Below are 14383 nucleotides of genomic sequence, written 5' to 3'. Positions count from 1 at the left end.
ACTGATCGTGAAGTACTTCACACTCACAGGGCTGACGCGCCAATGGGAAGCATCCATGTAGGCCTTCTGCTGCTCAATCCGAACCGGGGATAAATGACTCAGGTGGCTAGTCGAGTGATGTGTCTTGAACGAGGAGAGAGACATTCTGTAGAAGTCGCCCGATGCCTTTTGTAAGCCTTTCCCGTTGTATTGATGATTGATCCGATATTTTGCTATGTGTGGTGTTTATCGGCCATGGCATTGGCGTTCGCGGCAAGGTATGTGGAATTTTGTCATGCTTTATTAAATAGCTCCCTTCGTCCTTTTCATAATTTCATTTCTCTGTTGTTGTCATTACTTGTATTGAAGTCTGCAAAGTTATTAAATGCAGATAAACGAAAAAGGGGGAAATATTAAGTGGTGCAGGAGTGGAATACAAATCGCGCGTTAGAGGAAGAAGAGGCTGTCCAGTCAACGGAAGTAGATTATTACGAAGAAGATTTTTCCCTCTTCTTTGGCAACGTGTCTGAGCACGTGGCGTTTGCTTCACGGTGGTTTTAGAGAATATTTTGGAAGTCTAGAGTTAAACGTTTCGCTAATATAATTTTTCTTTTTGATGCTAAGAACCTCGTTGGTTTAGATAGAAACAAGAAAGCTCCTTGAACAAGGGAAGAGAAGAACGTGGGAAAATGGCGGAATACGGCTATGCAGGCAATGGCGCCTACGGAGCGGCGCAAGATGGTGGAGCGGTGTCGGGACATGCTGCTCACCTTGACTTTACCGAGATGAGCACCGAAGATTATCAGTTGAGCGAACAATCTGAGGCCTCGTGTACTTTACCTCAGGCGCCTGCGGCCGGGCCTGGTCAGGGCGGAATGGTGCCGAGAGGGCCCGCGCCTGGATCCGAAAACGCGGGAGAACCGAGCGGGCAAGATGCTCTGGACGGATCGAAGATCAACGCGAGCAGGGGCGAGGATGATGACGGGTAAGAGACGAGGTGCAAGTGTTTGTGTGGTTGCACAGAATGTACATAAATGGCCGTCCGTGCGGTTTTTGTGAACACGGCCTTGTTCGACAAAGGAAGGATCTTCTTTATGGTCTTGGGGAAGCGGAGGGTTAATGTGTTAACTGTTAATGTTCACGATAACAAGAAACCGACACCGTCCTTACCTTTAATAGTGGTGGTTAACAACAGGATTTATAATTGGTGGTGGTTAACAACAGGATTTATAATTAGTGGTGGTTAACAACAGGATTTATAATTGGTGGTGGTTAACAACAGGATTTATAATTGGTGGTGGTTAACAACAGGATTTATAATTGGTGGTTAACAACAGGATTTATAATTGGTGGTGGTTAACAGGATTTATAATTGGTGGTGAACAACAGGATTTATAATTAGTGGTGGTTAACAACAGGATTTATAATTGGTGGTGGTTAACAACAGGATTTATAATTGGTGGTGGTTAACAGGATTTATAATTGGTGGTGAACAACAGGATTTATAATTAGTGGTGGTTAACAGGATTTATAATTGGTGGTGGTTAACAGGATTTATAATTAGTGGTGGTTAACAGGATTTATAATTAGTGGTGGTTAACAACAGGATTTATAATTGGTGGTGGTTAACAACAGGATTTATAATTGGTGGTGGTTAACAGGATTTATAATTGGTGGTGAACAACAGGATTTATAATTAGTGGTGGTTAACAGGATTTATAATTAGTGGTGGTTAACAGGATTTATAATTAGTGGTGGTTAACAGGATTTATAATTAGTGGTGGTTAACTGGATTTATAATTGGTGGTGGTTAACAGCAGGATTTATAATGGTGGTTAACAGCAGGATTTATAATGGTGGTTAACAGCAGGATTTATAATTAGTGGTGGTTAACAGGATTTATTAGTGGTGGTTAACAGGATTTATTAGTGGTGGTTAACAGGATTTATAATTAGTGGTGGTTAACTGGATTTATAATTGGTGGTGGTTAGCAGGATTTATGATTAGTGGTGGTTAGTAGGATTTATAATTAGTGGTCGTTAACAACAGGATTTATAATTAGTGGTGGTTCACAACAGGATTTATAATTAGTGGTGGTTAACAACAGGATTTATAATTAGTGGTGGTTAACAGGATTTATCATTAGTTGTGGTTAACAACAGGATTTATAATCTGTGGTGGTTAACAGGATTTATAATTGGTGGTGGTTAACAGGATTTATAATTGGTGGTGGTTAACAGGATTTATAATTAGTTGTGGTTAACAACAGGATTTGTAATCTGGTGGTTAACAGGATTTATAATTGGTGGTGGTTAACAGGATTTATAATTTGTGGTGGTTGACAGGATTTATAATTTGTGGTGGTTGACAGGATTTATAATTTGTGGTGGTTGACAGGATTTATAATTTGTGGTGGTTGACAGGATTTATAATTTGTGGTGGTTGACAGGATTTATAATTAGTGGTGGTTAACAACAGGATTTATAATTAGTGGTGGTTCACAACAGGATTTATAATTGGTGGTGGTTAACAACAGATTTATAATTTGTGGTGGTTAACAGGATTTATAATTGGTGGTGGTTAACAACAGCATTTATAATTTGTGGTTAACAGGATTTATTCTTCAGTCTGGTCTTCTGGTCCATTGGGTCTTCATGGTCTTTGGGATATTTTGGGTCTTTGGAAGACATTTGGTCTTCAGGGTCTTTTGGATTGTTGGGGTCCTCAGGGTCTTTTGGGTCTTTAACAGTCTTTTAGGTGTTTGGGGTCCATTGGGTCTTCAGAGTCCTTGGGGCCTTTTGGGTCCTTGGGGTTGTTTGGGTCTTTTGGATCCTCATGGTCTTTTGGGTCCTCATGGTCTTTTGGGTTTTTGGGGTCCATTGGGACTTCAGGGTCTTTTCAATTTCTTTGGTCTTTTCAGTCTTTTGGGTCTTCTGGGTCCTTGGGGTCTTCTGGGTCTTCATGGTATTTTGTGTCTTTAACAGTCTGCAGGGTATTTTGGGTGTTTGGGGTCCATGGATTTTTTGGGGTATTCTGGGTCCACGCACACACACATTGTGTTTTATATGGTAGATATATATTTTTGTATCATGACACTCCCAAACGTCCTAGATGTGCTGGTTCATCTTTTCAAGAGCCCCACCCTTTTTAAGAAGCATATAACACTGCAAGCTTGATGATTAGCAAGCCTGGTAGCCCAGAGGATCCGTCCGCCACTTGAAGTGACTATTAGTGTGGTATGAGGTGTCATGAAAACCAGCTCCCGTGCGATTTGCGTGCTAAAATTGATTTTTTTGCTTTGTTGGATTTATTTTAGGTCAATTTATTCGAAAATAATGGGGTTCAAATTTTCCGACCCCTGGATCCCCGTTTAAGGGGTGTTTTGTTTCCAGTGACCCCCAGGACTGACCATGCGACTTTCTCCCCTAACAACTGAGAGATTTTATCGATCTCGGGGTCGTTAGAGAGGTTTTCGATGACGCTAAATCCATTTATGATACTTTCGAAGCGACCGGAAGTGGCGATCCCCGACTTCTGGTTAGGTTCCATGCCAAGGTCAAGGTCATTTCGAAGGTAGCGATAAAACCTGGTCATATAGTACCACTCTCTGAGGGTTTTCATGCACGAGAAGACGGCTGAAGCAGTTATTTTTGCGATCAGACTGGCCAGTCACAAATAAATCTACGTTTTAAAGCCATTCTTAGTCAAATTTAGAAAATATTTACCGAAATAGCAAAAGTCTTACAAATGATATAAATACAGAACTATGTGTGTTTAGCTTGTTTAATGTCACAAAATGTTTTTGTTTACACAAGTATGTAATAATGTAACACAAGTCCTCTAAATTCTCAAGATAACACATCCGAGAATCATCTATCTATAATTCCAGTAATCTCTGTGTGTATGTATGTATGTATGTATGTATGTATGTATGTATGTATATGTATGTATGTCTGTGACCGCTGTTTCTCGACAACCACGGGTCCGATATACTTTAAACTTGCCAGGTATATTGCTGGGGACCCGAGGATGTGCCTTTTCAAGGTTTCATATTAATCGGACAAGTAGTTACCGAGCTATGTCCAAAAAACGATTCAACCAATCAGAGAGCAGCGAGCTATCACGTGTGCCGAACGTGGCGAACAGACTCTGCCTCGGACGGCACATTTGAGAGCGTATTCATTTATTTCACGTTGGAAAACTATGTTGCCGTTAAACTATGTTTTAAAACTAATTAAAACTAATTTGCGATTCATCGTAACTGCGATTTGCGACCTTCCGGACAGTGAAGACTGCACTTCCGGCAGCCAATCACAGAACGCGTTGCGTAGGCGTGGCCGATGTGAGAGCGAGCCGAGGCGAGCGCGTGCGCCATTACGGTTCGTAATTCGATTTCTTCCGGAGAAAATAATAATTTCTCGATTTCTTATGCGCATTATTTCTCCCAATTCAGTCAGAGCGAAGGGCGGAAGCGAAGAGCGTTGTTTTTTTTGTTTACGGGCGTACGGGCGGGGTAGAGCGTACGGGTAGCGTTTTTTTTTTTTTTTGGCAAGGAACGGGCACCCACGTACGGGCATGCCCTAGTGCAAGATAATTTTGATAATTAAATAGCTTTTAAACGAAAATTACTGGACGGATTATTCGTCAAAATCTTCGCGAACTATATCATTTCTTACCAAATGTACACAATTATCGACAAGTAGTTAAGAAATGGAACACAATTCCTCTAAATTCTCAAGATAACACATCCGAGAATCATGCTAACTAAACTACTGGACGGATTATTCGTCAACGTCTTCGCTATGTATATCATTTCTGACCAAATTTACACAGTTATCGACATAACATTTACATAGAGGAGTGCATGGAAGACCGTTCTTCCAACAACTGCATCTGCCTTTGCAGCTTGATTTACATTTACATTTCGTAAATGCCCATATGTCTTTCGCATCTTCTGGAACAAGGGCTGAAGACACCAGGCTCTTCAAAGCAGGCTTTACTGTAAACGGATTGCCCGCGCAATGCAACTCGATGGAGTGATGGATCTTCAGAGCGTTTTCTCTCGATCTCGCTGCAACTTGTCCCGAAATCTGGTAATGTTCACTTCGCTCAGTAGATTTAGAGGCTTGAGGGAAACTGTTGAGATACTGCTTCACTATACGAGCGAGGTGAGGTGTGGTAGTAAGAAGTCGGTCTAGGGCAGCTTCGTCTTGGCTCAATCCAACCATCCCGCCATGACGCTTCAACCCTTTGATCTCTTGCTCCGGGGCCTGGCCGGTGAAAAGATGAGTGAAGGGAACTTCTGATTTTGCCACAACGAAGTCTCCTGATTTCAGGGCCTCCCATGTAACTGGATCATCCTCTTCCAGAGCATTCATTTGTGCAAGATGGACTGGCATTAGGCGAGCATAATTCAGGAGATCGCGCGCGCGAAGAAATACTTGATGAGGTTCTCTAAGGCAGCCAAGTAACCTTCCCAGTCAGCTGAACGGCAGGCACCTATGAGATGCAAAAGACTTTCCACTTGCTCGAGGTACTGGTTGAGAAATTGAGCGAGCTTGCCGATGTTGTCATCTTCTTTCTCATGGGGATTTTCTGAGTACGAGGACCGGATGTCGTTGTAGATATCAACCATGTCTTGGCTACGGTCGTGGAGAGCTTTCTTGAGAGCAACGCATTGGTCACGAAGTGGTTCAGGTGGATGATCGGAGAAAATGGCGTCAAACTTCATCATCATGATCGCCAGGCTAGTCGTGATGTGGTACTCAACTCCTCGCTTGTATGCCTTGCCACCATAGACCCCACGAAGACCTGCAGAAGTGTATGTGCCGCTTTCAATCGCACACGTGTCAATGCCACTTCCGTCGATTGTTTTGCCAAGAGCGTGCAGGGCAGCAAACGCAATATGCAGAACGCCCGCTCGGAGAATCCAGTTGGTGTTATTCACTGACTGCTGAATCTTGAGGGCGCGGCTGTAAAGATCTAGATCGAGCGTTATGAGGGTTCTTCTCTCAGGACCAACCACAAAAGCAGATATGCCCTGAGTCAACATCAGAACAGTATAGAGGGTCGAGTAATCCGTTGGAGAAGTCCTGAATAGCGGAGCGATCACTTCTGTGTTAGTCGGGCTCAGACTCTGACAGGAGCGTGATAACAGAAGAGATTTAGTAGCACCCCATGTTGGCATAACCTCTTCCTTTGCTAACTCCTTACCTTTAAGGATTCGTTTTGTCACTGAAAGAATAGGATCGTCGGAATATCTGGGGTTTTGACCTGCGGTCTGACCTTGCAGTTCTTCAGTCTCTTGCTGCTCTATATTCTCCACACGTTGGTCATTTAGCTTTTCACCACCTCTGTCATCAGTACCGTAGTAGTTGGCAAGCGCCCAGGTGTGAGTGAAGTCTTTGGAAATCTTACTCCTCCGCTTTTCTAGATGGTAGACCTCAAATCGAATTGGTTTAGGTTTAATGATTGGCTCTTGCAGGTACTTGACCGAACGCGAGTGGTGCCGGTGCGAGAAGTTTCTCTGGGATGACAAGTGGTTGGTTGATGGGCTCGCCATCTTCTGCTCGCTGGTTGATCACAATCACTGTGCCATGGAATGTGTTCTGTCCAGTCGGTGTGTCTTCTAAGAGGTCGATGTTATCAACAGCGAACCAGATGTTCAATCCCTTCTTGATGAAATCAGGCAGACAAAATCCACCAGCCTCCTTCATTCGCTGAAGAACGCCTTGCTCTATGCGCTTTTCGAGATCAAGGAGCCTCTGGTAGTCGCTCCCAATGTAAACTTCTGATAGGTTATTGACGAGGTTTTTGTCACGAACTCTGGAATGAATGGTGAGCGGCAAGCCTATTGAGAGGGGCGTCTGGGCAGTTTGCTGAAAGATTTCGTTTTGTTTTGGCTGATGCTTTACCTGGCGATCGGTTCGAGTATTCTGGACGAGAAACTGGCAAGCAACATCAACAGTTTTGTTCACTTGTGCATTGCGCATTTCAGAAACTTTGAGAACATGACGGCCAAATAGGAGATGAGTGAGGAAGAACTGGAGAAGTGGAGGATTCGCAAAGTCTTCAAACATTCCCCTGAACGACCAGCTTCGATGCTGCATTATCTCTTCCCTTAGAATGTTTGCCATGTTCTTCAAGTTGCCAACTGTGTCGTCGTTATCCAGCTGTGCAGACCTCAGTTGCATGGCCTTCCTAACCGCCAGTGAAAGAACGAGGTTGTCGGGCTCATTTTTGCGTAGTGATTGGACAAACTGGATATTCGGAAGCCGTTCAGTAATGAGCTTTTTCAAATGCTTGCGGTCGTTGGTTGTCTGATTGATCTCTACATTATACCTCTTCAAAATGGACAAATATGCACCATTCACTTCAGCCATGTTCAGAGTAAGATCGTCCGCAGTAAGAGTATTTTGGACGGAGAGAAGCAACTGTTCATCACATAGAGAGCCAATAAGCTGGGTATTACTACGATCTTTTCGCGTTAAAGTGCGCTGCGCGTATCGTAAACATTTCCTATGATTAGGGCTGTCAACCGAGCCGAGACCGGGATGAAATCCCGGCGGTTTCGGGACGGTCCCGAGATAAATTGATTGACGCAATTTCTCGGTAAAAAAATCCCGGTTAAAATTCCAACTTCTTGCAGATATTTTCCATAATAGAGGCATTTATTGAGCCTTGCTTTCATTACTCTGCTTCTGCACAAGCATCATTTTTTGCAAGTGCAGCTGAACTGACACAAACGATGATAGATAAAGTAAACTCACTGTTCCAGGATTTTCCCCTTCTCAACAAACAATGCACTGCAAACGAATCCGAATTCCGAATCCGGATCTTCACCAACATCTAATCATGTCGTCCTTGTCACACACGCTGCATCTCCACAAAATTTCGTCCGAATCCGTCCACAACTTTTTGAGATATTGTGTTCACAAACAAACGGACAAACAGACAGGAGTGAAAACATAATCTCCATCTACCTTTGGTGGCGGAGGTAACGAAATCAGGATAAAGGTCACAATGAAAATCCGCCGCATCGCGGCTTCATTTAAACCGTTGAATCCTTCCGCTGTATCACTCCGCCTCGCTCCGCTTTACGCTGCGGTCACGTGTCCGTCCTTGGAGACGAGTTACGGAATGTGGTTGCTATGGTCTTTTGCACATTAATATCGAGGGACTCGCTCGAGCCCCGTGATTGGAGGGACGATGTTTATTTAGATTAAAAACACGTTTATAACGGATTATTCAACACACGATGTATTAATACAAGTACAATACATTATGTAGTTTTATGAAATGAGTTTTTGATGAACGTTTATGTTTAATTGCAACGCTAAATCTATAAATTGTAAGAATCCCTCGGGGTTTGGTTTGACGGTTTGAATGTGAAAGTATTTTGGTTATCTTATCTCCACTTTAGGCCTGATAAGTTGATTACGTTTACTTTAGTCACAGAGTCAAAATAAGGAGGGGGGGGGGGGGAGTGATCACTACACCGCCTGCTTTATAATTTACTAGCAGAAGTACCCGGCATTGCCGGGCGGGGGAGGGGAACGGGGGGGGGGGGGGAGCGAGCCCCTTGGCGATCACAACTCACAAAATGATAATGAAACTCCAACCGGGACTCGAATATGCCTGGGCAGAAACATTTTCTCCCTCTCTGACATTCTGAGCAAGAAATTACACGACAATACAAACTGTAATGAGATAACCCGGTCCCGTCGGTGGCCGATCATCTGCATGTAGGCGGTGTATTTTATTTCATCCCGGTAAATGGAAGCTAAGTCGGAATTTAAGTACTCGACATCAGAAATGAATTTTTTTCATTGTTGTTTATATTGTTACGGATCGCGGTTAGATGTTATTTCGACCGAGCGGTGGTGTATTACCGCGACCTAACAGTTATTCCCCGACTAGACCCCGATTCCACCCAAACGTTGACCAAATCGCGCTATGCTAAATCAATGATGGAAAAGGACACAACGACTGGAATAAATGAAACGACGCAAGGGGTACAGTTCTCAAGACCTCCGGAGGAGGGTATAATTAGTGGTGGAGAAAAGGGGTAGATTACAAGGTAGAGTGAGGTAAAAGCACAGAAGAGATGGGCACTTAATTACAGTCTTATCTTAACCCAGACAGACCACAGACAAACGGAACAAGGCCGACTTACACAGGGATTGATGGCAGGGAAGGACAGGTAGTTCGATAGCACAAGGTGCACCTTGGCTCGGGGACAGGATCAAGCACGGTCCAAGAGATGCAGGGAGGCCTCACAGCGCTCGGAGGTGGCGTCTTTCTTTCTCCAAGCTCAGCGCGCATCTGACGTCACCTCCCTCTTCCTGCGCATGCTCAGCGGGGAGTGACACGCCCTCGGCTGGTTGGCTCCGCCCCAGATGGGACCGGTCCGCCGCTCCCATTGGGTGCGGGGGTTACCGGGCCCCGCCCTTGACGAGGAGCTGACAGGGAGCCCCTATTTGGTAACCCCGTCGAGCACATGTTCGATGGCGGCTCGCTGGGAAGGCCTCATGCCCTCCCAACACCCCCTACCAACCAAGCCGGAGTGAGGACGCGCACTCCCTGTGCACGCCGCCGCCGTTGTTGTTGTTGTTGTTGCTGAACCGTGAGGAAGAGCTGCGGGGAGGTATTGGGAGGTCCTAAACTTCCTAACGGTGCCATACAATCACATTCTGGTGCAACGAAGGGTCAGAATTAATGGAAACGAGTCCTTAACTGACATAGACTAAGAATAACTAGCAAGATGTCCTATAGTTGTCTTACATGAGATGCGGTGAACCTGGGCACGACATTTAATGGGGGAAATAGGGGGAGGTCGGGTCTACAGAGTGTTGTTTACAGAAAATGGGACTAGGGAATGGGGGATTGGGGATAGTTGGGAAGTATTGAGGAAATAGGGGAATATTTACAAGCGGATATGGATGGATGCAAATCCCATATCCGCAACATTGCACCCTTCTCTACCTCGGGGCGGCCCGACCCGATAAATTTTTACCTACGTTAGTGTGGCACTCAGATGTAGTTCCCTCTACTATTAACTCAACCCTGAGTGCGACAGTTTTACAGATGTTCACAAATGAGTAAATATGTCCCCCTGCGACGTTGCACCCTTCTCCTAACAGAAACACACCCACAGGATAACCGAATCGCGGAAAGCATCCTCAAACTAAACATACAGCCGGTAGGGAGCATCATTTATACAACACTGATATTTACACTACGATCCAGGACCTGTTCTTTGAGGAACACATGCAGATGTTATGCATAGAGAGAGCACGCATGCCAGCATCGATACACCAACCCACGAGTGCCCTGTGGCCCTACGGCCTTTAATAATGTGCAGAGCACCCCGTCCAAGCACCAAAAGCACCACCCCATTATGCACAGTCAGCACCATCCGGTGCACCAATAAAGTGTTCAATAATAAATGCACAATCAAGTGTCCATGGTCACCGGTGGTGTCGCAGCCGGCCGATGTTCTGCCGCTGGTCTTGCCTTCTTGGAGTGCACTTGGCCTTCTGGCTTCTTTAGAAATAAAGAAAGGCGCCAACCGCGTCCATTTCTAAATTGTGGCCGTCAGGGGGGCCAACTAAAAGTGGTTCACCTGTATGGCATAGGTGCCACGTTGACCCAGCGGTCCATCCACGGGTGGTGCTTGACCGCAAAAGAACTGCGGTCCATTGTGGGCGGCCACAAAAATTGCGGTCCATATGGTGTATCGATCCAGGCAGCAAGCAGCGGAAGTACAGGCCCACAACTGCGGAGCCAGCACCTCTCTCTCCTCTCTGCCCCAAAGCCAGATCCTCGGAGGTGGGAGACAAAAGAAGACAAGTGAGTAAGGTGGTAAGGGCGCAAAAGTGCACGCAATTCAAGGTAATGCACACTGGGGGCACATGGGAACCAGGTGAGACAGGTACGTTCCTACCGTACGCCCCCCCCCCCCCCCCCCCCACCAGGTAACCTACATTGCCCCTCCCTTACCCCTTACTGTATCCACAAAACACAACACTACCCATAAACATCTACTTTACACATCAACAAACGTCCCTACTGTCTTCCCCGTTCCTCCCATAAACCAAATTCGTCTTCTCTCCCTCCTAACCAATCAAATTTGCCATTTCCAACTCTCATCAAAATTTGCCATCACCAATTCATCATCAGTCCCTCCTAAGGAGGGAGAGATGGAATCACCCCAATGTCTCATCCACGTCGTGATGCGTCTCACAAATCCACACAGCAATTCTCCTTTCCTGCAACACAGAACAAAGGAACACAGGTGTGGAGTCATCATCATCACCTCAGGTAAGTGGCTGCGTATGGTGCGACAGGTTCATCAATCCTAACTATTTCCTAAATGACTTTAACAACTTTACATTACCCGGGGTCTTTCCCTGCCAATCCATTGGCCAACTTACACTATGGGTTCTAAAAACCAATTCCCATTGACCAAACTGTGGTGCTTCTCAAGTTGGGGTCTCACTCCCCCGATTCATCACTCGGTGCCCCCGCACAATTTCGGTGGCTGGGTCGTGTGACGCTCCCAGCTGGTCCGCCCACCTGCACACCTCCACCACTGTTGTTGCCTACCGAGCTCACCTGCTCCTCACCCTAACCTAACTAACTGGGGAAGGCCCTCTCGCACTCTCACCCCTCAGTGCCCTCTCTGGCACGGGCTGCCCGATCCACACCCGGGATCCTCAGGCACCCACTGACACTAACGGCTCCCAGAGCCCACCTGCGGCCTCACCTGGCCGACATCTAACAGTGGCGGAGTGCCCAACCATTCGCACTCATACTAACAGGCCACACGACCAGCCAATTTCACCACACCAATGCACCCATCCACAATACCATTCTTCAACCGCACCACAAATGCCAATATCCAACCACAATTTACCTATACCTTCTAACTATTCTTTAAACTACCCTCCCCGGGTACTCGTGAAAAGGGGTCCACTCTTCCCCCATCCGCACCTTCGCACCATGCACACCACTCCGTACCACTTACTCCATGTATTCCACACACCTGTACTTGCACACCTGTGCTCTCATACTTGGTGCCGCCTGCACCCTTCTCTCCCCCAAGCGCATTCGCGCTGATCCACAACACTCACTACTCATACACTGCTCCACACACCTGTCCAGTTCTCACACAGCATCATCTCATCTAACTACTCCCCTCTGAAACTTGCGCTTCCCAGTCGTCCCTTTAAACTATTGCACTCCCTCGTCATTATCATCCACTCTAATCTACCTGCGTCCCCACTACAGGTATCCTTGTCACTAACTAACCTTAACGTTACCTAATGTCATCTTCGCTAGATCCCTACACACAATATCCTAACCCACCCGGGCTAGTTTTCGCTGCCATACACCCCATAAACTAGTGCTCCTTTGCCCCCGTTCATGGGAAGGGTGGCAGGGATGCCACCCTTACCCACCGGGCCCATCGCTCATCAATCCCCCAGTCCTCTGGCACTAATAAGCCCCCCTTATTCAGAGGTACTGGGTCCCGCCTCGGCATCTAAAGCCGAGGCAATCCACGGGGGCGCCTGCTCGCCGGTGTAAGCCCTTCTAGTTTCCCGGGGTCTGGCGGGGGGGTGTCTGGGGTCGGCTAACCCGCTCCCCCCTGGGCGGAGTTAAGGACCTCAACCACCGGGGATCATCCCGGCGCGTGGCTCGACAGTGCCGTGCCAGGTGACCCAGACGGTTGCAAGTATAGCACCTCACCTGATAAGGTGCTTGTCTCCGGAATTCCAAATTTCCCGGGGGTCCGAATTGGATTACCCGCTCGTGGTCCACCGCGGGCCACCTCCGGGGCCGCCTGCCATGGTCCAGGTCCCGCCAGGCGCTGGTCCACCAGCCTCCGGACCATGCCCGCCAGGTCAGGACTCACGTCGGGGGCAGGCCCCCTAAGGGGTCCGCCCTCCATCGGGGGTCCCACCTGGCGGACCGCCATTGCGTGACGCTCGCTCCCCCGGGCCAGGGGCCTCGCTGCTTCCCAACGGGCTGCAGCGTCAGCCGCCTGGCTCAGAGTCTGCGGGCGCCACATGGCGAGCTGTTGCCGGAGCTCAATATCCGGGAGGGCCTGGATAAAATGGTCCAGCGCCCGGCTTTCCCGGGAATCCGCTGCCATGTTAGCATGTGCGATCCCCACTGTGCGGCGAATGTCGTGGGCAAGTTCCCCGATGGTTTCCTGGGGCTTGCGTTTTCGCAGCGCGAGCTGAGCTTTAACAAGCTCGCTCTGCTGTTCAATGCCGAATCGATTAATTAGGGCGTCGCGGAGGGCTGGCAGGGTGAGAGCACCCGGTGGTAATGCCGTCAGCACCTCCGCCGCCGCGCCGCGCAATGCGGCCACCAGGTGTACTCCACCTTCGTCCTCACCCCAACCGTTGCCCTTACACACACAGTCAAACTGCGCCAGGTACGCGCGTAGATCACTCTTGCCGTCATACGGCGCGAGTGGGACCTTGTGGGACCACCTCGTATGCGAGTCGTTGCCCGCCTGCCGGACCCCGTGCGTCGCCCCTTGCGGGGTCAGCGCGGGGCCGAACCGGCCGGGCCCCCACAGTACATTACCCCCAAGGGGCTCCCGTGCCTCCCCTGTCCCTCTAAAAACTACCCCTGTTGGTGTCGATGCATGGGTCACACTTCCGCAACCCGCTACCCATTCCATACCACCACAACCTTGCTCACTCACACCTCGCACCTCTCCCATCACCGGACCCTCTCGCTCGCACCCTCGTTCCATACCCTCCGGACCAGCCATACACCACACTCTTGGCCTCTCACGAACATCCGGGTCCATCTCGACCCCCAAGCTTATTAAATCACCTGGCGCATCATACGCACGACCATATTGGTCACCACTTACACCGGGTCCTCTTTCTCTTCGCTTCTCCTCCATCACCTGCGAATCCCTCATCCGGTTAATGAGCACATCATCACGATCCGAACACAGACTTTGGACCAATTCTTTTACTTCCTCCTTTATCTCTTTCTTATCCTCTCTCCGTCGCTTCTTAATTTCGCTCACCCCTTCTTCCACTTCTTCTAATTTCTGCTTCACCTCCTTCATCTCCTCATGCGCCCCCTTAAGTTCTTCCTCTAACTCCACCTTATTTTTTTCTATGTGCTCCCGCACCTCCCGCTCTTTAACCTCCATCACCTCTACCACCTTGTTCATTTTCCTCGTCAGGTCCTCATGTACCGTCTGACACTCTTTTTTAATTACCCCTACGTCCTTTTTCATCTCCTTCTGTGTCGATTTTAAACCCTCTATTACCGCTGTGTTCTTCTTTACCTGGCCCCCCAACTCCTTTTGTCCCACTGTCAGTTGTTCTACTCCCAGCGTCAACTCCTCTATACCACCTTGCAATTTTAC

At 47.8% G+C, this 14383-nt stretch overlaps 1 protein-coding gene across 2 annotated transcripts in view; it reads left to right on the top strand.

The window, feature by feature from the left end:
- Window positions 1-423: 423 nt before the first annotated feature.
- Window positions 424-14383, top strand: part of LOC137424447 (heterogeneous nuclear ribonucleoprotein A/B) — a 67799-nt gene continuing 53839 nt past the window's right edge. The window contains exon 1 of one of the 2 annotated variants that reach the window (XM_068111915.2): window positions 424-964. In XM_068111915.2, the coding sequence (XP_067968016.1) occupies window positions 669-964 (296 nt within the window). In that variant the 5' untranslated portion in view covers window positions 424-668. The remainder of the gene's footprint in view (window positions 965-14383) is intronic. The other variant, XR_010983928.2, reaches the window with a different exon arrangement.

The sequence above is a fragment of the Myxine glutinosa genome, chromosome 4 (genome assembly GCF_964187855.1).
Source record: "Myxine glutinosa chromosome 4, kmMyxGlut1.1, whole genome shotgun sequence".
Taxonomy (NCBI): domain Eukaryota; kingdom Metazoa; phylum Chordata; class Myxini; order Myxiniformes; family Myxinidae; genus Myxine; species Myxine glutinosa.
Note: the sequence above shows the minus strand (reverse complement) of the source record. Positions and strands in the feature narration are given on the sequence as shown.